Source organism: Solea solea, chromosome 18 (genome assembly GCF_958295425.1).
Source record: "Solea solea chromosome 18, fSolSol10.1, whole genome shotgun sequence".
In the NCBI taxonomy this organism is placed as follows: Eukaryota; Metazoa; Chordata; class Actinopteri; order Pleuronectiformes; family Soleidae; genus Solea; species Solea solea.
In genome coordinates, this window is record NC_081151.1 from 3,465,015 (window position 1) to 3,489,032 (window position 24,018).

The 24,018-nt window shown below is 42.8% G+C and overlaps 2 protein-coding genes across 3 annotated transcripts; one reads left to right on the forward strand and one right to left on the reverse strand.

Annotated features, from left to right (window-relative positions):
- The first annotated feature begins 7,591 nt into the window (after positions 1–7,591).
- On the forward strand, positions 7,592–11,133 carry LOC131444726 (coiled-coil domain-containing protein 13-like). Of its 2 annotated transcripts, none has more exons than XM_058615327.1 (11): positions 7,592–7,705; positions 7,978–8,159; positions 8,312–8,609; positions 8,696–8,770; positions 9,333–9,449; positions 9,555–9,659; positions 9,734–9,850; positions 9,943–10,119; positions 10,260–10,457; positions 10,537–10,632; positions 10,842–11,133. In XM_058615327.1, exons 1-11 carry the CDS (start codon positions 7,607–7,609, stop codon positions 10,902–10,904), a joined length of 1,527 nt encoding a protein of 508 aa, XP_058471310.1. In that variant the 5' UTR covers positions 7,592–7,606; the 3' UTR covers positions 10,905–11,133. The 2 variants fall into 2 exon arrangements, with proteins under 2 accessions (XP_058471310.1, XP_058471311.1); XM_058615328.1 differs by having other exon boundaries at positions 9,336–9,449.
- Positions 11,134–11,842: 709 nt separating this feature from the next.
- On the reverse strand, positions 11,843–23,994 carry cd109 (CD109 molecule). The gene is made up of 32 exons (XM_058615324.1): positions 22,433–23,994; positions 22,207–22,358; positions 22,097–22,125; positions 21,783–22,019; positions 21,568–21,690; positions 21,446–21,485; positions 20,772–20,853; positions 20,579–20,684; positions 20,373–20,493; positions 20,182–20,291; positions 19,913–20,104; positions 19,624–19,728; positions 19,480–19,542; positions 18,677–18,847; positions 18,426–18,581; positions 17,493–17,562; positions 17,262–17,343; positions 17,047–17,164; positions 16,801–16,914; positions 16,400–16,618; positions 16,178–16,319; positions 15,717–15,893; positions 15,271–15,352; positions 14,943–15,174; positions 14,675–14,846; positions 13,923–14,113; positions 13,671–13,826; positions 13,512–13,577; positions 13,107–13,222; positions 12,863–13,019; positions 12,595–12,697; positions 11,843–12,277 (listed from the first exon to the last, which is right to left on the reverse strand). Exons 1-32 carry the CDS (start codon positions 22,510–22,512, stop codon positions 12,081–12,083), a joined length of 4,161 nt encoding a protein of 1,386 aa, XP_058471307.1. The 5' UTR covers positions 22,513–23,994; the 3' UTR covers positions 11,843–12,080.
- Positions 23,995–24,018: the final 24 nt, after the last annotated feature.

Genomic DNA, 24,018 nt, shown 5'->3' on the forward strand with positions numbered 1-24,018 from the left:
GTTTATTTGGCAGATTATACCTTACCCCCAGTCCTTTTTTACCTGTTTGACTATGCTTTAAAGGGGCCAGTACATTAAAAACATAAAATGCTCTTTTGCACTTGCCAAAAAGTGACTGCAGCTTCTACCTTATGACTAAAGGGTTCTTTTTTCTCTCTCCTCAAAATAACTTGGTATTTGAAACCCCATACTCCACCACTTGCACTTGCACCTCCTTTAGTATTTTGAAAATACAAAAGTACTACCTCATCTGGTAATTTAATGTCTCTCAGGTAACTGCACATTTTATCATCAACCCCTGATGTAAAATTGCTGATTTCCTCAATAGACAATGGTGACACAAACAGTTTGTGTCAGTTTCCAGTGAGAAGAGTCCGTCTCGCGCTGAGTAAAAGCAGCCAAGTTTTAAGACGTTATTGTAGACGTAAGCAGGCACAGATTTTATTGGGTGAGTCTTAAGTTAACTGGCTGGAATCAGTTTTTTTCTTGTCCCTGCTCGTAGCTGTGTTGTCGGTGAGATTGTATGTCTCATGCTGGTTCTCTGGTGAGAATGTGTCAGTGCCTCCTCCTACAGCTCCACACATTAACTATCCCTTTTAAGATGACGTCGCTCACACCTCTGTTAGTTCTATTATCTTTTTCAGTTTTCCAGTACTGTAGTTTCCCCTCCAGCCTCACGTACGTCCACCGGACAGACATTCCTGTTCTGTCTGTGCGCCGCTTGTCTCCAAACGGCACGCGATTGATGGAGTTTTACAGTTAAGTGCAGAAAATAGGGAACAGATTGGGCGTGTTCCCCCCTGAGGTTTTTGATGTGTCAGCTCAGCAGCCTCCACACGGGTGGAGTGGCTGTTCATTCATACATTCATACATTCATACATTCATACAGTGTATATATACACTGTCTGAGACCTAAAGAAAAGACTTCCAAAGAGATGTCACAAAGCAGCATCACACACTTATAAAACGAGTAGACGCCCGACCGTATGACTATTTGTATTAGCACATGTGATGCTACTTGAGCTACTGTATACAGACGATGTGTATTTAGCAGTCAAATATTAAACAAATGACCAGCTCCATTAAATAAGGACAGGATGTGCTCTGCAGTCCACATCACATCATCTATTTAAATTATCCATCTCTGACTCTGATTCTAGGCAATGGTCCTGGTTTGCAAGTTCCTGTGAACAACTTGAACTGAAGCTGTGGTAAATACCTTTAAAGAAACATACAGGGTTCCAAACTTCCAGGGCTGCAAGTTTAGATTTATGATCTGCTGACAACACATCACATCTGTGTGTGAGTGCCACTCCAGAGTGTAGACCAAATAACATGTACACACACAAACTCATCCATGCTCATTAAAGGCAATGGAGTGGCAACATTTCATCAGAGTTCCTTGCAGTGCCTGCCCATAACTCTGTCACTCCACATTGTAGTGGGCCTAAAGTGGGGCTTGGGGCCCCATGCAGTTCTAAAATGGAAATCTTGTGCTTCTGAGTCTTCTACCATCTGCCTTCCTGCAAAACTCCTTAAACTGTGACAGGAAATATTTAGACAACAACATCAGCTCCGTGGAAATCGCAGGGCAGATGGGACCAGGCGGAGCTGAGAGACAACGAGAGAATCCAACTAATGCAGCGAACGGCACTGGACTGTGAGGATGTTTTCCAGTGGTTTGTCCAACGAAATGACCAGTGATTTTAAAATAGATGCAATGTTTATTGGACTCGCACATTGGTCATGTGACTTAGCATTCTCTTTCTCTCTCTCTGTCTGTCTGTCTGTCTTTGTAAAAATAAAACTGAACAGTGACAGAATGAACTCATAGCTTTTTAAAATAAGAGAGGTAAAAAAAAGAAAGAAATCAGCTAATCTATTTCCATCTCCGCGCCACAGTTTGTAATGAAAGCGTTCCATTTTCAGTCCGTGTCTGTGTTTAAGCTCGAGCTAAAATAAGATGATGAAAAGGGGTCTCTCGTGTCCCTCGTGCCTCCTCAGACGATGTTGTTTCCACATGTGAAAGTGATGATGAGTCCTGATCTTTCAGAGTCATGGTGCTGTGGATGATTTGTGTTGATATCCATGTGTGAAAGAGTTCATCCTGAATCATCATTAATGCGATGCAATTTGTATTTCCAGCAAGGCGATAGGTCTTGAGTCAACTAGTAAAGAATTAAAACCACTCTGTGTGATTTCTCAGCTCCTTAAGTGTGAATATTTTCTGCTTTCTTTGTTCCATTTGAGAACGTCATCATGACAAACACTGGACCAAACGATTCATCGAGAAAATGAATCGATTATGCAAAGAATCGTTTACTTGCAGCCCTGTGCTTGAGGAACATCTGCCTCCCATTCATGTCCAAGTGCAATGTGGTGAGCCGTGTTTTGCTTCTGCTTGAACTTTGAGCTGTGCAGTATCATTCATTTCACATCGGCTCAGTGATTTATAACACTCTGTTTATGTGGGCTTGCATTGTTTGATAAGACGTAATTAATGAAACTCCCACCAATGAGAAACAGAAGTCGATAGCGGGTGAGGTACACGCCATCCGTCGACGCTGCGGCCACATTTAGTCATTATCGCCGAGCCGTATGTCGGCTGAATAACAGAGCACGAGTGTTTATTTGCTTCGCTCCCTCCATTCATCAGTCCCTTGATCCCTGCTACTGCATGAACCCTCACGTCATACATGCTTAGCTCAGCGTCGACGACTCGGGGGCCCCAATCCGACGGCAGGGGCTCGCGCTAGCTCTTGTGGTCTAGACACATAATAATCCTGTGTCAGTCAGAAATGTCTTACGCATTTCGGAAAGGCTGCTGGCTTTCGCACACATAAACAATCTCTTCCCTTTTTTAACGCGCACGTGTGTGTGTGTGTGTGTGTGTGTGTGTGTGTGTGTGTGTGTGTGTGTGTGTGTGTGTGTGTGTACAGTAAAAACACACTCACATATAAGAGCACGGTTCCACCTGTTTGTGATTATACTCTAATTGACTTGGTGAGTTTGAGGAAATGTGTGACAGCCGACGCTCGAGAAGCAAAACTGACCCCATGTTGAAAAATGAGTGGAAAACGAGTGCAGGCACCGAAGTAAAGAAGTCATACCGACATGAGGAGTCAGAGGTTGCTCCCTTTGTGTGCCTGCAAGACTGATTATGTTTCGTCTGTCCTCAACATTGACTCATTCATTCATTCTTAACACACACACACACACATACGCAACAGAACCCCCGCCTGACTCACAGGAGTTGCCAGGTGTGAGTGTACGAGGGATAACTGGAGCACAGGGGCGATGAGACACAGAATTGTCCCCAGAGCCAGACGGAATGAATCAATCACACTCCGAGACCTGGTATCGCTGCCCTCTCAGCACAATGAAAACAGCTTCACTCTGTTGTGCCGGGACGTCAAGGGCTGGAAAGGCCATTCGCTCACACGTAAGGAAACAGAGTTGCTGGCCATGGAAGTTCCTGTGGAATCTGTGTGAAGGAGAAATGAGGAGTGGAAGAAAGCAACAAAAAAAGAGCTGTGAGGCACTCAGTCCACGGTTCCCTTGAACTGCAGACAGAGATGGAAATCGCAAATCATTTTTTGCTGATTGGAAAGAATTGTTAATATCCCCGTTTTAACCCAGATTATAGGTAATTAAAACCATGTCTTCCACCTCTTACATAATTCTACATTTCATTTCCAGTATTTTGCCTGGGACAAATTATGCGACTTAAATCTCCCCATTTCCGGGAGGGTATAATCAGACCCAGCCATGTTAGGGCCAGGTCATGCTTGCGCCGCACTCTGTTTCTGCAGAGAGCCAATTCACATTTCCACTGTTTCGTCCATACTTAAACACAGGTCCACTTCATTTCTACCTGTCCTGTCCAATATGTCCACTATAGGACGTGTGTGGTTGACTTGCATGCCTCGTGGTGTCGAAACAGATTTGCTGTGTGCAGGGAGAGACGATACTCCGCCTGTAGTGATTGTTTTTATTCTTATTAGAATAAAAAAAGGCTTGTTGTGTGAATGGGGTGTCTAGTCTACCATCTGTGATTGCCTTTATTTTCTGATCTATGTGATGTGGGCAACCAGACTGGACGGGGGGAGGACAGACAAGGGGAAGGAAAGACGTTCTCACATTCCATTTTAGTAGCGGCAGTTTCAGGAGTTTGCCCTCTTTTTGGATGTCCTTGAGTTCTTCTTTGAGTTGGACACGATGTGGACGCCACATATGACTTCCTTTTGTATGGTGACTGTCTTTTTTTGGACTGGAAAGTGTTGGAGGGGTGTGCAGATTCGTCCACATCAGGGTTTGTGTGGACCAACCAACAGGGAAACGGACAGACATTCAGACATTCTTTGTCATGATTATGTGACGTATCGTTGCAATGGTAGGGATGTGAGAGAACCCGCATCTTCACCTGAGAGGGACCGTCCCATAGTGATAACATCAGCATCAGCATCCCTCACAGAACAACCAAGCAGCTGCTTGTTCCTGTGAAGTCCCACCACCACCTCCTCTGGATTTGATTTGTCTGTCTGGGATGGTCCACCAGGGTCACCTGGAGGTTGAGTAAATACACATTCATTGTGGGTGGGATAGAAGCTCAAAGGGATTTTCCATGACTAGCCCCGGTGAACGGAGCATGACTCGCTAAACAAAAGCATCATACTCCTCCTGTCCTCGTCGCAGACATAGGGAACCGTTCAGGAGCTGGAGTTTTCCCCCTACAATCCGGTCTTTGTTGTTGTTGCTGCCGCCGCCCGACTTGCCATGACACCGACCTCAGTTGGTTTCCATACGATGCCGTCGTGGGTTCTGATGGTGATTCTTTCCCTACTGATGTCATCGGCAGCGAGGCCACACGGAGCAATTTAGCAATCTCTGTTTTTGGAAGAAGAAGAAAATAAAAAAAAATGAAGCATCAGAAGCAGAAGCACTTCCGTACCACATCAGTGCGACACTGAGTAACTGTGGTTACCACATGTAAACTGTTTATCATGCAACGTATCATTATAGAATTGGAATATATCGCTGTTTTTATTGCTGAGTAAACAACATCAACATAATATATGCTGCACTTGATTATAATCAGCCCACATCTGACTTTCCTGAGTACGATTGATGAAACATATTCAACCAGAGACACATTTTATCTCAGTCATGCAACGCCGTCTCCTTTTGGCCGAACCTGCTGTCAATGTGATTTTGTTTCTTTTGGTTTTTTTTGTTGTTTTTTTTTGACCAAAACACGCAGCAGCCCTTCTGGCCACCGGCAATACAACATGTTTTTCTAAAGGCTCCCATCAGGAGATGAAAGTCATAAATAATCATCCCCGTCTCTTTGTTTACCCAAACTTCATCCCCCTCTGTGACTGGAGGGTCGCCAGCCGTGTTGCTCTCTGACACGAGTGAATGTGAATAAACGTCATGGGACTGATTTAAAGGTGCATTGTGTAACGTTTTAGAAGAAATCGAAGAGACGACCCAGTATACAAACACCTTTAAATTAAAAATCATGTGTTTTTTGTGGGGCGACCTTAGAATAAGCCGTTTACTGTATATGTCATTTCGACTTGAAGCACATGGACGTTGCCATCTTGCAGCACCATGTTTCTGCAGCAGCCTGTTTTTGTTATTGTTTGTTACAATATGACTTCACTATTTTCTTGAGAAAATTTGCAGTAGTTTATTATTAGTATTCTTATTTATTTCTGTGGTGAAAGGCCCCGAGTTTCCACACCCACTGTTGTAATGTAACAAAGTACAAACTTTGTTACTGTACCTAAGTACAAAATTCACGTATCTGTACTTGACTTTGTTATTTATAACTATCTTTGTTACTTGTTGCTACAAAATAAAATCAGAAGCAGAAGAGTTGGTATTATGGTCTGTATTTATGTAGAGCTTTTCTAGTCTCGATGAGCTGCTTTCACACAATCACATGCTTCAACATGAGGTTAAGTGTCTTAATAGACTAGCAGACATTTTTAATAATACTCTTACTTCTAAAACTTAAGTACAGTAAATGTCTTTTTAGGTACTTTGAACAAGACTGTCCACAACCCATTTATGTCTTAATACTTTATTTATGCTCACTTAACCTAAGCTCCGTGTCAGTTACATCCATTATACATGAGACCGTCGTCTGCCCTCTGATGATAAGATCATAGTAAATGCATGACATCATGGCCAGAGCTGCCCCGGGCGACTGTTAGTGTAGCCTGACCCACAACATGACCCAGCTCAGTGTGGGCTGTTTGTTATGACCTTTTGTGTGAGTCACGTTGTCTCTCAGGCTCACACACTCACACATTCACACACTCACACAACCTACAGACGACATATTGTATCTTGTATTCTTATACAAAGTGCTTGAGATCCTACAAACATTTATTTCATTCGTGAGCAACAGGAAACAAAATGATAGGATGTATTTGTCATCAGATTGTGTGACCTTGAAATTTCACCTCAGACTTGGACTGGCACCATTACGATACCAATCCTGCCATCTAGTGTTCGACTCGAGTAGTGCAGCTCTTTCTTTGACATTTATTCGAAGTCATAGAAAATTGACAGGAATAACAGGAAAGTGGTAATTACTCGGGTGCAGAGTCAAGAAAAACACGCTTGAATAAGTTAATGTGTCACAACGGGGCAAGCAAACACGCTGAATATTCATAATACATGGGAAATTTGTGTTACACGTTAATATTTAACGTCATCAAGTGTCAGAAGTGACCACTGCTGCTGTAATTCTGGAGGACACATGATTTAGGAGCTTTTCTCAAATGGTGTAACGGTTCTACTGAAGTCAAAAGTTGAAGAGTCAAATGTGTACAGTACTCTAACACCATTAAAAACACAAAACCTCAGCATTTTTCAAAAAGGTCATCATGTTAGTTTTCTTACAGAGCACAGCTAACTCACCGTCAGTCGCTTGAAATTTAAACGAGGCAAATGTTTGCGGACGGCGAGTTTGATTTACCTCCAACTTTATGTATTTGTACTGTGTATCCTTCCCTGGGGATTCATCACTAACACGGTCACACTAAAATGATTTTATTTATACAACAGTATGTCAGCAGTAGCCAGTAAAAATCGTAGTATCATCATGGTGCTCGGTATTTTCATCATCATTATTATTGTTACCTTGTAAAGTCGTGTTCAAGTGAACATCCTGTGAAATGGCCTGGACACAGCAGGATGACATCTTAGAAATAACACTCATGTTTCATGATATGATGATTTATGTGGATGCAAATGTCTGCAGGTCAGTCCACATTCCTCTGGTATTACGTTATAGCATCTTTTACAGCAAGTCACAATCCACTCACTCATTGACCTTGGAGGCCGGGGAGTGCAGCAGTTCCCTGACCTCACTTTTCAATCTGAGAAAAAAAAAGGCCAGAAGTTTTCTACAACTTCTGGACTTTTTAATACGTCTACTACATATTGGCGTACGAGGGTGAAAATCGCCAAAATGGACAGCAAAATTTAAAGCAAGAAGCCGACTTCCTGTTAAGTGTAGGCCATGGTCCTGGTCTGTAACTCCCTTTGATGACTTTGATCCATCACCATCATTGCTGGCGTCATCGCCGACATGATCCTTTCATTCGTGCAAAGACAGCAGAAGCCTTTCATTCACACATTTTCAACAACAGCAACCAATGAAACGTCAACCTGGTCCCGTTCACTGCTGGTACGTCACCAGCAAAGCGCTTCTCAGTCTTTTGGGATTAGACATCACTAAGTTTCGCTGAGGCCACTCTGTCATCTGGTTTCGATGTTACTTTTACGGGAGTAACCGATAAATTTAAAACATATTTGGGGGGAAAAACACGATAAAATGATCAAATAAAAATTGTTTATTGTCCAAAAAACCACGACTTATTCACGATACAGCTACATTCCCAATCCGTAGACACAACATTGATCTTCTCTTGTCATTTTTATTCACTACTTACATCGTAGATCATGGATCCCGACGAGCTGAATGACCTGAGGCTTCAGTTCCAAGCTCTGCAGCAGCAGCAGGAGAAAAGAAAACTGGGATGGATAAAGAAGAAAGCTCCAAATAAGCCTGATGCTGGTGGAGAGGATTTGAATCTATTGCAGCAAGGCTTTCAGGCAGAAATCCAGCCTGGAAATGACAAGTGGGTCTGAATTAACCTGATATTTATTTGATATTTAACTAGTTAAACAAGGAATGCAAGCAATGGGGGACATTTTTTTTTGTGTGACTTTACTTGGAAAATATGGGCGGCTGAATTGGAATAATCTTGGCTTCTCCTGCCTGCCTATACAGATCACGACAGAATGAAATTAAGAATTTGCAGGACCAGCTGAGACGCCTGCAAGGCGAAAACGACCGGCTCCTCCAGCTTGTGAGCGAGAAGGATTCCAAAATCAAAAACCTGAAGAATCAAAAAGAGGTCGAACGGGAGAGCTTGGCAGTGTTGGGCCAGCCGAGCTTGTCTGGGGACGTGGCGGCCGCCAAGATCGTCGAACTGTCCAAGAAGGTCAGAGAGCTCACGGCTGAGGTCGAGCAGGAGAAGATGAAGTCAAAGCAGAGCAGCAACAGAATCAAAGGGCTTGAGAAAGAGGTAACGGCTGTCGTCATCGGGTCATAGCAAAAAAAATGACATGATAATCAATGTCAAAACCTGTCATGATGTGCTTCTCTCTGTAGCTGCAGTCTGCTTTGGTGCACTGTCCACCTGAGAAAAAGTCACAGAAGGAGAAGGAATTATCTGAAGACTGTGAGGTAATTCATGAAATGGTTGCAGTTGCAAACCGTTTCAAAATGGTCCATGAAAGAACCATGTATGGTTCTTTGTCACCAATAAAGTGAAAGGAACCTTTTTAGAACTTTCCCGGTCCTGGTCCTCGGTGGCCACTGTCCTGCATGTTTTACATGTTTTCCTGCTCCAACACACCTGATTGATTGATTTCATCAACTTTCTATCATTAGTTTTTTGAGAGATTTCTATAGATGCAGGAGAAGACTGCGCCGTATGGAACTGCACTTGAAGTTTTGAGTGTCGCAGGCCTCCAATGATTGGTCAAATTTTGTGCTAACGCAGTATTGGGTGTCTCCCAGAAGTTACCAAATATAGTTCCAATAGAGTTTTACAGGGGTCGCATGGTGGTGAAGTGGCTACTGCTGTTGCCTTGGGTTTGCGACCCAGTCCGAACAAGGGCCTTGGTGTCTCAGATGTCACTGCCATTGATCGAGTGTGTCTGGGATTACATAAAGCGACAGAACATCTGTAGTTACTTCTCCAAGACATTAGGAACAACCTAACCTTTTTTTTTATTCTCTGAAGCAGGAAAACCCACTAGTGAAATCCCTGCAGGAAAAATTAGCCGCCGCCCAGCTCAAAGTGACTGAATATCGCAACCAGCTTCAATCTGTCAAACAGGAACTGAAAGTAGCTCAGAAGGTAGAGCTCTTGTTTTACTACCAAATAATTAAATGCATTTATATAATCGTAATAAAAATAAGTGACCTCTCAGATAAGAAAGAAAACCTGTTGGTGCTGTTGCAGGTTTTGATCAGTGAGGTTGGAGAGGGTGTCAACATGCAGCAGTTACTCAACAGCCCAACAAGTTTCAGAGGTCGCTCACAACAGATACTGGCTCTGCAGATGAGGGTAAGCTATAGAATAGTCAGAATTCTATGTATAACGTGCACATGGCAGACATTTAACATCATCATTTGCGTTAGGTGCGGGACCTTGAGCAGCAACTGAACCACTCTGGAAAGAGGAAACAGTCCTGTGTTGAGGACAGGAACCTGATCCACATCCGCACCATGGAGGAAAAGAAGAAGGAGGTGCTGGAGGTGCGTTTATGTTTCGTGAATGGGATCAAACGAATGAATTCATTGATGTTTTTTAAACATGACGTCCTCGCTCTTCTTGCACAACTGTACAGAGGATCCAAGCGGACCATGAAGCCCTGCAGAAAAACCACGAGGATCTGAAGAAGAGGCTGGAGGCCTCGAAAGCCAGGAATAAATCCCTGAATGACGAAATCAAAATCCTCAAGGTCCAGAGCTCCACCTTGCTGGACAAGAATAAACACGACGACGAGCTTGTCGACTCTCTGCTGGTAAATTCAGCCAAAAATCCATAATTTACTTGTAGTTATCTACTGGTATATGCTGTCACACCAGGAGCCCAGATGAGGGCGTTTCCCATAGTTATCAGAGAACCGGGGTTACATGAGTAACCCAGCGTTTCCTCTCACAGAAGCAACAGACCCAGATGCAGGAGGTGCTGAAACAGTTCAGCCAGCAGCACAGTGACCAGGACACGGAGAGACAGCAGCTCATCAAAGAGGCCGCAGAGAACAACACTCTGATCCAGAAGCTGATGCAGACGGCGGCTGAGAAGGAGACGCAGAATAAAGAACTGAGGGAGGAGATCCGACAGCTCGCCATCAGTCATGTAAAAACATACATGTATGATTGTGTTATGCATTTTTCTTGTTTCCTTTAACATGGATGGAAACACTTCTTGTTTACAGCTTTTACAGGAAGAGGGAATGGGACGAAAGTCAAGAATGGAGACAAACAACAGCTCAGGTTTCTCCTCAGAGCTGCAGGTCACTGATCCTGGAGAGGTATAAGCAGTTCTAGTTAGTTTGTGGTTAATCTGAAAACAGTGTTTACATTTGGTTTTCTAACATGGTTGATCTGATATGTTATTTTCTTTCATTCAATTTAAACAGAGAACAATGAAAAAAGAGGAATTTAAAGACGTCCTTGACAGTTTTCCAATCCAATTCAATTAATTGTCTTTCCTTTTCATGGCTTATGACCTCGGGTGAAGAATCCCTCCTCATCATCCAGTGAATACGAAGACATGATGTTCCTCCACACACAACCCGACTAGAGACGGATGTGAACAATGATGGGAAATTACAACGTCTTCGTCACACTTTTGATGACATTGAGGGCTCTTTTAGTTTGTCTGTTTTTTATTTCTCTGTTCATGTTTAAACATAAAGATGCCGTTAAACGACGTAAACGTGCTTCCCTTTGTGTCCGTCCTAAATTAATACTGTGATTTCACATTTCTGTGCTCGAATTACAAAGCTGACGATGACTATGCAGAAGATTAATCGACAGTATTTATTTATTTATAGACAATATTGATCACTTTACTTTGAATATAATAATATTGAGACAATGCTCCTATTTAATTCTGTATTTTTTTTACTGGCTTCTCTAAATCTAGTATTGCAAACAATGGAATCCCCCAAATCTCCAAAGTTATATTAAAACTCCCCTGTGGACTTCTGAGTAATGACCAAAACAGTATGTTCTCTGACCTCTGACCTGTGCACAGCGGGCCGACATCTGAATAATATTTGTATTTCATCAAATCTTCAGAGAACAAAAAGCCTTATATTCCGTTGGCATTTTGTAGCCGTCTGAAAAAGAGTTCAGTTTCTCTGCCCCCTCTGTTTGGAAATAAATACCCTCTAAACTGAACTAGTTATTTTTTTGTTATTTATTTAGTTTTCCTACTGGAATCCATTGAACGCTGCCTTTGTTCTTAAATTATTACTGCAACCACAACTTTATACTTGCACTTTTATTTTTCAATGTTTGCTTTGTAACTGTTATGTCCCTGTTTTTTATTAATTATGACGTGTGCTGCTGCCTTTCTTGGCCAGGTCACCCTTGTGAAAAATGCGTCTTTTATCTGGATAAATAAAGGTGAAGTGAAATTAATTTTTACTGGCTTCTTCTCTAAATCTAGTATTGCAAACAATGTATTTCATAATATGCAGCGGTCATGATTTGTGTGTGTGCATAATCTGCGGGTCAGTCATGACATCCAAATAACAGACATTTGTTGGAAAGTACAATGGAGCAGGAGAATAAACACAGTTTCTTTCACCGTTTAATTCTCTGGGTTTTATATATATGTTGTTTTTAATAATCCAATTAAAAAAGAAAAATATATATATATACATGGTATAATGTATAGGTGTATAGGTCTAAATGTTACAATCATTTGTCAAGAAAGAGTAAGAAGAAAAGAAATCTGTGTATTTAGATTTCAATTTAGAAAAAAAGTGACCGCAAACAATAAGCAACTCAGGCTGCAGGTGGCACTGTTCCCCGAGCGCGACGTGAGGAGGTGCGAGAACGAAATGGGGACTCCGGGTCTGCAGAGGTCACAGTTCGGACCACAGAAAGAGCACACGTCCATGTTGTGAAGGAACTCCGAGGTGTACGTTCTCCATGCTTCTCTCTCTGCGAGAGGGGACAAAGTAATCAAGCAGTCATCACAGAATCACACAGTGTGTTTACATGCCTTAGTATTCACTTTACCATATACTATACTGTATATCTAGGTTTCTGAATGCAAAATATGCCATAAACTGCTTAACACACGTGCTGTTCACACCCGTTTCGTCCTCTTGTATTGAGTAATATACAGTATTATGCCTGTGTGTACATGAGGAAAACATGAGATGAAATGTTTTTCATGCAAGTGAAAATTACATGAACATAATCGCTGATAATCGCTTGTTTGTGTGTCACAGAAAAAGTATGAAACTGTTACTCACGAGGCTCATAATAGTCATAGAGGTGCACTGCAGCGTCCTGCACGCGGGCTACTTTGTAGTTTCGTATGAAAGGAAGTGTGAGGCAAACCTCGGACTTGGTAACCTGCAAAAAACAAACAAAAAAAAAAGGTGACGGGAAAGTGTGTGAGTGTGAGATGGGTTGCAGGTGTGCATGTGTGAGTGAATCGAGGTGGATCCTGGGTGCTGATTGGTCCTTTTGCTTCTATTTTTCTTGCAAACATCTCACATAACCAACAACATGACTTACTGAATCCAGGTACAGGCTAATTTTCTCAGGATGTATCTCCACCCTCCTGATGAGATCCGTTGGGGCAGCAGCTGTGGAGGGAAGCCTGAAACCACTGAGTATGCCCACGTCCAGTATGGCCATACCTGTGTGAGATATCACCTGGCTGTCCTTTAATCTGGAGGACACAAATGCAGGGAAACATGAATGCCGGAGCCCATCGCAGCACTCGGCATGAGTTGAAATAAAACACAGCGTCCTGTACCTCATGCATATACGTAGTAGAATGTGATCGTGGTCTTCTTCAGAAACGCCGACATGCAGCGAGAAAGCCTCCTCGTCCGAGGTGTGATTTAGGTTCACGTTGTAAAACATATTCATCTGCACAGATTCAAAAAAACAATCAGTATCTGTTTGTGAGGAGAAATTTAAAAAAAAACACCATTGAATTTCTATTTTTATTTCCTTCTACATCTAGAGTGTTACATTACGGACAGGTGATGTAGCAGAGGGATCAGGTTATACGAGCAAACGCAGTAAAAACAGATTTACATGTCACTACAGTCGTACTTCTCAGTAATATTATCTGCAGATGATAACTGCTCTGTGTCTGTTACCATGGTGCATTGGCCTGCAGCACTGTGGAAACGCACAAACATGTTGACTTCACCTGAAACAGAGCGAATCCTCTGCCTTCCATGTGTATGTTGAGAAGACCCCCGCTGTAATCGATAAGCTTGGAAAAAAAGACGACATCAAAAGAGTTGAAGGCATAGAAACGACATTATGGATGGATTACGTGTGGAGCTCCACAAAGGTTTATCATCACCTCGAGGCTTTGATACGTCCTGTAGTTGGTGTAGTTGATGGAGAACACGGAGGCGAAGGAGGATTCTGGAGCGGACACTTCCAGCTGGAGGTCGATGGCGCTGGCGCCGCTGAATGCTGCGTAGTAAGACAGAGCTTGGAGAGCAACCACTGTGTCCTGAGGAAGGAAAATGACAACAACAGTCACTATCTATCTATTTTGTCTTATTTTATACCGTATGACAGAGTCTCTGTGTGTGTGTGTTGGACGCACCTGTGTTGACCCGTAGCCTCCCAGGTGATTCCTCTGCTTACTCAGCCACTTCAGGAGCACAAAGCCGTCCACTAAGTTACCGCGCTTGTACAGAGTCAGCAGCACGTAGGAAATCATCTCTATCTGCACCACGTATGGCTGCCCGTCACGTGAAGTCAGGCCGGCAGAGGACGCCCACATCATAACTCCATCTTTGAGGGGGAAGAAAATGATTTGTTATATTATTATTATTATTATTTATTATTATTATTATTATTATGCTGAATAATATAAAAAATCTGTGAATTTATAACATTTTTAGGCATTAAGTTTTTTTCTTTTGTAATATATATATGTATATATACTGCTTACGTATTACAAACTTTTCTTTGTTTTATTTTTATTTAGATAAAAGGTGAATTCTTGTTTTATTTGATCATTTTCTCCCAATATTGTGGCCTAGCTCATTTGTCTCTACTTAGATGCCTCCTTCATACTGCACCACCCTCAACTGGAGACATTTAGAGACAACATTTACTAAAATTATACTATTTTTATTTCAACACTCCAGACGGTACAGGATTTTCTGTCAGCTTAGATAGATTACTCACTTTCAGGGTCTATGTTAGAAGAGAATATTGTGAGAATATAATATTGTGAAGCCCCACTGCTACAAAATTGACAAATCCTTTTATATAAAATGAAAAAATAACGGGTCTTGCACATCTCAAGTGGCATAAAAACACCTTCCCCAGCATAAACTGTGAAATTACCTGCATAATCCGCTCTTCCCATGAGTTCAGACAGGGCCGCGTCAGTCGCAGGACTGTTGGCCAGAGCTAATGCGTAGGTCACCAAACACAGGCTGTAGTTACCGACCACCCCGCTGGACACTTTGCCCTCCAGGTACGTTTGAGCCATGGACACGTTGCCCGGGTACACGTCCTTTTTTAAGAGGGAGCAAATGAGAAAAGATCACGAGTGTCTTCCTGTCCTGTCCTCGTACATACACCTCACACGTCACCTTCTCTACTCACATACCACATAGGTGTCGTCCTCCAGCAGCGCTATCAGTACATAAGCAGTGAGCGCCACTGAACCACGGTCCAGTGCTCCCTGAGTCTCCGTGTGGATCAAGCTGCCCACCTCGGTGAACTCTCCCTGTGGCCCCTGTTGTCCCAGGAGCCACATCATGGCTCTGGTGAGGACACTGTTGTCTATCGTCATGTACGATCGAGCTTGGACGAAGCAGCGCAGCACGAACGCCGTCAGCCTTCAAGGCAAAGACAGAGAGAAGAGAAGCAGCATGAGTTTCACAGAGATCTACGACTTTTATTTTGCATCATTTTAAGTAGAAGTGGGAACTCACCACGTGCTGCCAGAGGAGTCGCTGGCTCCAAATGCACTGAATGAACCGTCGTCTCGTTGGAAGGACAGCTGTCTCTGATAACCTGACAGCAGACAAGTACGACGTGAAAAAACGAGGGAAGTAACAAAGTTCACTTAATACTTAAGTGGATTTTTTTTACTTTACTTTTCCTTCCTACGTTTGATCACAAATACTGAAAGGTGACATGAGGGAAAGGAATGAGCTGGAGTTAATAAATCATAGAGACAAGACAAAATTAAACATTTCCTTTTATTCTTTGTGCCTATCTTGTGCCGGGTGGAAGAAGAGTGATTGATCGATTAATTAACACGCTTCTACTGATGTGTTCACACGAGTAAAGCAGTTAAAATAGTCCTTTTATTTACCACATATCTGTACAGGTAATAGAATGTGATTGGCCGAGGCACAAGAAGGTTTCTGCTTACCTTCCATCATATAACCCAGAGCCATTTTCCTGATCTCCTCATCATCCAGACCGGGCTTATCCAGATACTGGAGAACAAAAACACTGGGAGCAAAGCGGATCATGTTCTGCTCCCCACAACCGAGAGGCAGCTGCACCAGCGAGTCCAGGTGACTGAGGGACAGGCCCAAGATATCGCCTGCATGATGGGGAGGAAAAAAACATCCATCAAGTTTGGCTCTATCCGAGGGAAAAATCCTGACGCTTGCCTCTCTGGCGTGACGAAATGGCAAACATCTCTCAACCTTAATGGAGCTGAGCCAGCACGGCCTGACGGCTGTTCTGAATCTGCACCACCATAAACATTAAGTTACTTTAATGTGCGGCAACATCACGACGTATTAAGCCACGCTTAACTGAGGAAAGTAAACATCAGATGGAACTGCAGCTGGCACAACAGGAGTAGATGAATGTTAGACGTACCAACCAGTGCCACATATGCGCGCTGGCTGCCCGGAACCACATCTGCTGGAAAGTGGAAGGAGACGGAGTTGGATTGTTCTTGCTTATCTGGTGGCAGCTCCAGGAATATAGTCTCCGAGGACGACTGTTCCACTCCCTCAGGCTTCAAGAAAAAAGGAGTTTTAAGTGCCACACGCCATCATATAATACAACGTTTTCTTTCTATCTTGTATCCTTCCGTACCTTCACTAACACGCTCCACACGAGGTTGTCCGTAGTCTGCGCACAAACGGCGTCCACGGATATCTCAGCATCGCCCAGAGCTACAGGCCTTATGGGGAAGAGCGCCGAGGCCGAGTCGTGACTCTTTACCGCGAGGATTTGGGCGTTTACGACAGAAACGTCCCCGCTCGCTCCCAAAACAAACTCGAACTCTTTACTCGGAGCAATAAACACGATGACCTGCAGCGAGAGAGAGAGAGATGTAAAAGGAAACCGAGCAAAAGACTCTCTAAAAACATTTGGTAATAGCTTCTGACAGCGGCTGAGACACTTTCCAAACATAATAGTTTCTTGGAGTTGTACTGGGGTGGAATAATTACGATCTAGACTTTAGAATATGCCACAAATTGAGTTCTCCATACCTCCAATTCGCGCTCCAAGTGGTTGATGATGTTGACCTCCAGCACAATCTCCTCTCCCCTTATGAGGTACGATGGGACATGCAAGGACATGGAGCACCCTTTGGACACAGTCAGCTGCGAGTAAAAGGACACGGGGAGTGTTTTAGTGAGTGACTTGTTTTCACTGAGTGGCAGAAAAGAGCAAAACTAGAAAATATGAACCACCTTTTTAACACATTTCGACAAAGACGAGAAGCGTTCGTTTACCTGAAGTGGCACAGGAGTGAAGCCCAAACCCAGGCTGTCTGACATGACCAGTGCCACAGCTCCCAGAGCAGTGACAACATCTGGCACTGTGATTTTCCCACTTGTCCACGTTTCATCACTGATAGAAATGACACAGAATTGATTTGCATGTTTTTTTTTTTCCTGTTTACCTAAATAACTTAACCCACTGAGTACCTCCAGCATTCTGCACTCACCTTAGATCCGTGTCTATCCACAGCAAGGACTCCGTGGTATCCATCCAGTGGCTCCAGTACTTCTCCACCATTAGAACATCACCTTTTGAAGCCACACCGGAGAGAGAAGAAAGAAAGTATTCATATTAACCAATATAATGCATTCAAAGACAACACTACAGGCAAATAAAATAATAATAAATAATAAATTAATAAAACCGCAAAGATCCACTGTATTTTCTGTAATCCTACCATTTTCGGGAACATCTGACTGCTCCTGCTTATAAAGTTTGGTCCTGGTCAGCATCCAAATACAGCAACCCTGCGGTGTAAATGACACAAAAACTGCTGCTCAACAATAGAACCACTGAATACTATGCTGCAGTGAAGCAATACTATCAGACCTGACTGAGGGGTGCATTTGTGCACCAATGACTCCCTTACACGAGGTTTGTATCTGTGTGCCTGAATAAAAGTACTTCAACTAGGCAGCCCATGGCCATGTGGAGAGGGAACTTCCAATCCAATCCAACTTTATTTATAAAGCACTTATAAAACAACAGCTGAAACCTACTAGACCTAAGAACAAACAACAAAACATGCAATAAAACAATAAAATACTGTAGAAAGTATAGATACAACAACAAAATGAACGAGTCGTAGAATTTCCTGAATTCTAAGAAGGTTTCTAGTCGAGGATGGGTTCAATGCAGAAAAGACATTTCCCTACAGGGATTCATAATAACAAAAGTCCTATGACATGATGCATCCTGAGAAAACCAGTCTCAGCTGCCAGAGGACACTTTGGTTCTTTAAATGTTCTGTTAGATACATTTTCGAGCTTCTGAGACAAGAAAAAGGTCACGGTGAGACAGCCTGTAGTGACAAGGCTTTGTTTCCCTCAACACTGTAACCCTCTATAGTCCTCAGGCCGCAGACCAAACACACTAGTGTTACCAGCTATTAGCGCTAACAAAGTCGTCCCCTAACAAAGCACACGGATACGTTACATCCAGACCAACAGGTTTAGTGGTCACACACACACTTAGCACTCACAGAGTACGTTCACAACAGATTAAGGCACTGCTTTGGGATTAAATCTGGCAGTAACTGAACACAATTCAGAGATTCTGTTTGTTTCTTTTCACAGTTTAAGTTCTGATCCAAAGAGTTGTTTTACAGTACCTGCTTCTCTTTTAAGGCGAGGTCGACCTCCGGAGGTTTATCATCGTGCATCCCCATGACCACGATTCCAACCTGGGATCCAGGTTGAAGAGCAGTTACGCTGAGCGACACCTGATCGAACGGCTGGGCCTGCTGGGTGCTCCACATGACCGATATCTGTGTGTGTGGGGAATTGTGATATTTACATTACATATGTCATTTTCTATCAAATGTATACGACAAATGAAATGAATCAAATCAAATCAAAGTACGTGGTTGTGTTGTTCGATGGGTACGTGTACTGTGTCACTGGTGACCTCCCCGTTGGAGAGGATGCAGTACACTGTGACGCAGGCCTCGGGGGACCAGGACAGTGTCGGAGTCAGAGAAAAAGAGAGGGAATTGAACGTTCCGGCCCTCAGCACCTGACCTTTAGCACTCACCTGCAAATACAACAGAAAAGAGAATATTGACCACAAACCAGAACAGAAATAATTGGTTTAGACTAGACTAGATTATGTTAGATTAGACCAGACTAGACCCTGTTGAGGAAATTCACTTGTTCCAGAAGCAACAGAACAAAATAAAAAGCAATAAAATGAAAATATAAAAATATGAAAGTATACATTATACCCAACACCTTTGCATTGATATTTTATTTCTGTGATATGACAACAGATAACAGTCCACAGCGAGTGCCGGTGCATACGTGTTCATCATTTACTGTTCGCGGGATTCAAATATGAAGAACAATAAGATATAATGTAGAAGTTTAGAGTCAGAAACCGATGAATGCATTGAGTTCATTTCAAATAAAGTTAAAGAAAGTTCTACGACGACAATTTGTAACGAGGCAACAACCCTCTGGCGGCCTCTGCTGGTCATATTGGCAAGTGCGGAAACACAAACAAACAGACAACTTCACTTTTTATAACTTTCTTAACTTAATTCATTTACCAAGTGTTACCAACTGACGTGGTTCCGTTTGAGTTTATGAACCATTTCTCTTTTTATTTCTCTTTCTAAAAACCGGAACCCCAAAATTTATTCACGTGCATTGTTGAACAGAACATACCACAAAGTGAAGAGCATCTGGTTCAAACGTGCTCTCCACATCGATTTGAAAAGGTAATCCAACCTGAAAATTCAACAGATTATGTTAAAAAACTAATATTTACATACATTCACACAAATCTACAACAAACACATTTAGAGTTACCTGTGCAGGTAATGTTGTGATTGGGATTATCTGAATATATGAGCTACTAGGAGAAATGTCCTTGTTATGGACCCTCAGCGTCTCCTCGCTTGATTGGAATCTGGCCTGAATATGAAGAAAAAAATGATCATTAATATTATTATTATTATTATTATTAATATTTTTTTATCTCTGACAGTTAGAAAAATGAACCTCGGGAAGTTCACTCGGCTGAAACTACTCAGGTTACTCACAGTGAAATCCCTGAACACCACATTTCCCGGAGCACTCGCACTAAAAAAGTACTCACCAGAATAAAGAGCATCTCCACATGATCCTGTAACTGAATCTCAACGTGGACGTCCCCATCCTCGGGCACTGAGAACGTCAGCGTCGTCGGCTCCGCGTTCATCGTAGATTTTATCTGAGTGACTTCGACCACGGCCAGGTACATCAGATCCTGTGAGCTCAGGGGCTTCTGGTCGTATCTGGAGATCCTGAGCTGTGAAGCACAGGTGTATGCAGCTCTTAGCTCCTGGAAGCAACCGCCACAAAAAAGACGGATAATAACTCACTCACTTTTGTAGAGAAGTGCAAAGACGGCCTGAGTGAAGGCGGAAAACCGTGGAACGCGAGCTGGTACATGTTCTGCGTCAGGTGGACCTCGACTGTTCTGTTCAACGTAAGTCCTGACGTGACAAAACACAATGTAACTCAGTGGTTTTAGAGACTATAATGAACACATTAGTGCCGTTCAGAAGTGATCTCACCTGTAAAGTTGCTGGTAACAGAGGTAACGACGTGCACACGGCGGTCGCTGTGAAGTCCCGATGAAGGGTGAAGAGATTCAAGTTGATCTTTGCTGAAGAAAAACTGTGTGGACCCATAGATCTGAACAGCAAAGGTCAAAGGTTATTGATGCCATTACATAGATACTGGAATTGTAATTCTAAATAAATGAGCAATAAACACTGACGTCTTTGCTTTGTGTGAGTTTGTCTGCAGCGGCTGCGTCGTCCATATCTGGGGCCAGAGCGACTGAGACGGTTAATGTTCCCCGCACAGGTTGTCCACTGGGGTAACTAAGAAATAAAAAAAATATATCTTCTTAACACATGGGTTAAGTTTGTAGATCTATTTATTATTGGTGTAAATCTAATTTGACCCACAGCGCTCTGACCGATCCCGACATGTCGTCTCCAACAAGGACCCGCGACTGTGTCTTCACGATCACTTCGAATTGAGGATGATCTGAAAGAGTGGCAGTAATTCATAGAATGTGTTATATTAAGTCATAAAATGTAATTTACTCGACTTCACTTTGTGTATTAGTTATTTGTCAGCAGCCTCCTTTTGTTATATTTCCTCGTGCAAGTGCACACTCACTTTAATTAAACTCCTGACTTTACCCTAAGCCCGGTCCAGTTGTCATATTCCACCTTATTTCTGATTCCAATCACATGTTACTGCTCTCCCAAAACGAGCCGGGTCGTAACACGTGATACCTCAATAATAGAATTTGAAAAATAAAGTGTTTATTTATCTACAATGCTTTGAACTGGGACTGCAGTACCTGTTTTAAACCCTAAGGGTCGCACTTTAACACAAGTAGCTACTTTGTGTCCTGGTGTGTCCATTCTGAGACGCAGAGGGACGACCTATTGAGGGCAGTTTCTATGACACGATGATTTGATGCCACAGATAAAGCTTTTGTAGTGCAGTGTAACACATGTTTACACTGAACCACTGGGGCTTCGCCCTCAGTATTATCCCATGGAACAAAATGTGACCCCACGCTTCAAACATCGATGCAACGTGACAGTAAAAGTGGTTGCTCTGTTACCGTGATGCTCCACAACAAAGTTTTTCTCATCGGCCACGCCCTGTTGTAAAGATAAAAAGTTGTCAGTTGTCAGTTAAACTGAAATATAAACGTCGGCAGAACAAAAACAAATGTAGCCGTACGTTGATCGTCGTCGAGATCGTCCACAGTCCAAGAGGAGCTGCGTGGGACAAACTGAAATCCCGCAACACAATCCCCAGATTCCCTGCTGACTCCCAATTGTTGACAACGTTCCCACCGTGATCCTGCGTGTGACAATGTGACACAATGCCGGGTTAAAACACCTATTCAGCCCCTCACACGCACACACACACACACACACAGGAGAGTAATGCACCTGCACAGTGATCTCCACTCTGCCTTTGTATGGACGGTTATCGAGCTGGACGGAGACGATCCGGACTCTGACGGTGTCGCCCGGTTGGTAGTGAGTTCTGTCCGTCTGCACGAAGGTGAAGACGTTCCTGCGGTGGAATCTGACGGCGGTGGTGTTGGTGAAAACGGCACTGCCCCCCACGTAGCCTCTCACCGTCAAGTTTAAGAGGGAATTATGGGTTACAGAAGAGCCCGAAACCTGGAGCAGGTGTTAGAGTTTTGGATTGTTAGGCATAGAAATCTACACAAGAGATAAAAGATAATAAATATACTCACAGCAGGGAGTGTGAGGACCTTGGTCATACCTTTTAAAAAAGAAGAATGATGTTTTTACCTATTCAAAATGTTAAAAAACACAGTATTTATGTTTATCAATGCTGTGTCACCTCCTTGAGAGTCCTCTGTCTGGGCTACGCTGGTGTCGCCATGTGTGAGTTCAGCCGTCACCCGACTGGGAAGGTCTGATAAGACAGTGACAGCGAGTGAAGTAGGCGTCCCAGCGTGCACCAATTCTGGACCTGAGATAAGGAACAACGTCCTGATAGAGAGGTGCAATGGATCAGTCCAACAGTCTCGTTGTCAAATATGAATTTAAGTGTCAGAAAGACTCACCCGGCTGCAACCTGAGGCGAAACAGGCACAGAAAAAAACCCAAAGCCCAAACACACAACCAGACTCCAGGTCCGATCCATGTTTCCATTTCCCGCTTCCTCACAACTTTCACCTCGGACACCAGACTGACGGCGCTTTCCTCACTTCACTTCACTTACCTGGACTCCACCCCCCCCCGTCCTCACACCTATGTCCCCTCACACACTGTTACGCACACTACCACACATACAAATCTTTGTCACACGCACGCACAATGGAGAATTGAAGCAGGGGGATGTTCACCAATTCCTTTGCCTGAGGCGGGAAACATCTCATCTGTCTATTCAGAGTACGACAACTCATAGTCCCCGTCTGCGGCACGGAGATGCTGTGGCGTAAGTGTATCCATCAGAGAGGAAAGAGAATACGTTAAAAACGCCTGGAGGAATCCAACACTTGTGATAAGTGACACAGAATCACCTGGGAGTATAATTCAGGGTAAAGAAAATCCAGGCTTATATTTGAATCTAGATTAAATATTGTCATGCTTTTTTGTTTTTTTTAGCTCTCTCCCTCTCGAGCTGGAAAAATTAATCCATGTTTTATCCACAAAACAATCATTGAATGAAGGGAAAATGTTACTTTCAAAATAAAAGCCTGCATCAACACTCGCCTACCAGCAGAAGGCAGCAGAGTCGAGGTTAATTTATCACTTTTAGGCTGAAATTTAAACTGGAAGAGACCCATGGTAATTTGCTGTGGGAATAATACACAACTCCTTATATGGACGTCCTGGGAGTGTGTGTTTACAGGTCACATATTCAGGCTTTAAAAAAAGTGGGTTCTTTTTGTGTTGTTGAGTCAAAGTGATGATTGTATCGCATTTTTAGTCGTGATATAAAGTAGCAATAATTGAGCATATGTCACAAAATGTATTCTTTTCTGTTTTTCATAAAAACGAGCCAAGTGAACTCTGGACTGTGACGTATTACCAAATTTCATTAATTCAATCCCATTTTAAACATTTTGAGTACTTTTTGCTCAGGTGTGTTTCTATAGTTGGTGAAAATTATATCTTTTTTCATCAGATTGTCTAAGTTTTGCTGAAAAATAGGATATAAGACACTATATCTATATCTCTTATAGCCTCTGCTCTGTGTTCTAAGGGTTAAGTTAATTCTTTATTCCTGTAGTTTTCGATATTTGGCGCAAAACAACTTATTTTTTTTCCTTATTAAAAATCCTTTCCTAAAAGGCAATTGAAAATAAAGTTCAAAAATCCACCTCATAAAAATATATCAAACAATTCAAGTAGCCTTTATATAAGCCTTTAGGGTTTAAGTTGCTATGACGATGGCTTTAAATCACACTTGATTTGTGTCAATGATTCTCCTGATGCCACAGATTAACCTGCAGGAATGAGTGGGAATGGAATCACTAGAGTATTCTTCAGCGCCAGTGTGAGAAGCAGGAGTTTTCACAATTATTAAAAAGTTTACTGTGGAAAAAAGTCATGAGAGCTTGTATTGACTCTTCCTTGCCAGCAGGAGGCAGCAAGGTCTCAAGGTTAACTTTTATCACTTTTAGGGTTGAGATTTAAACCAGAA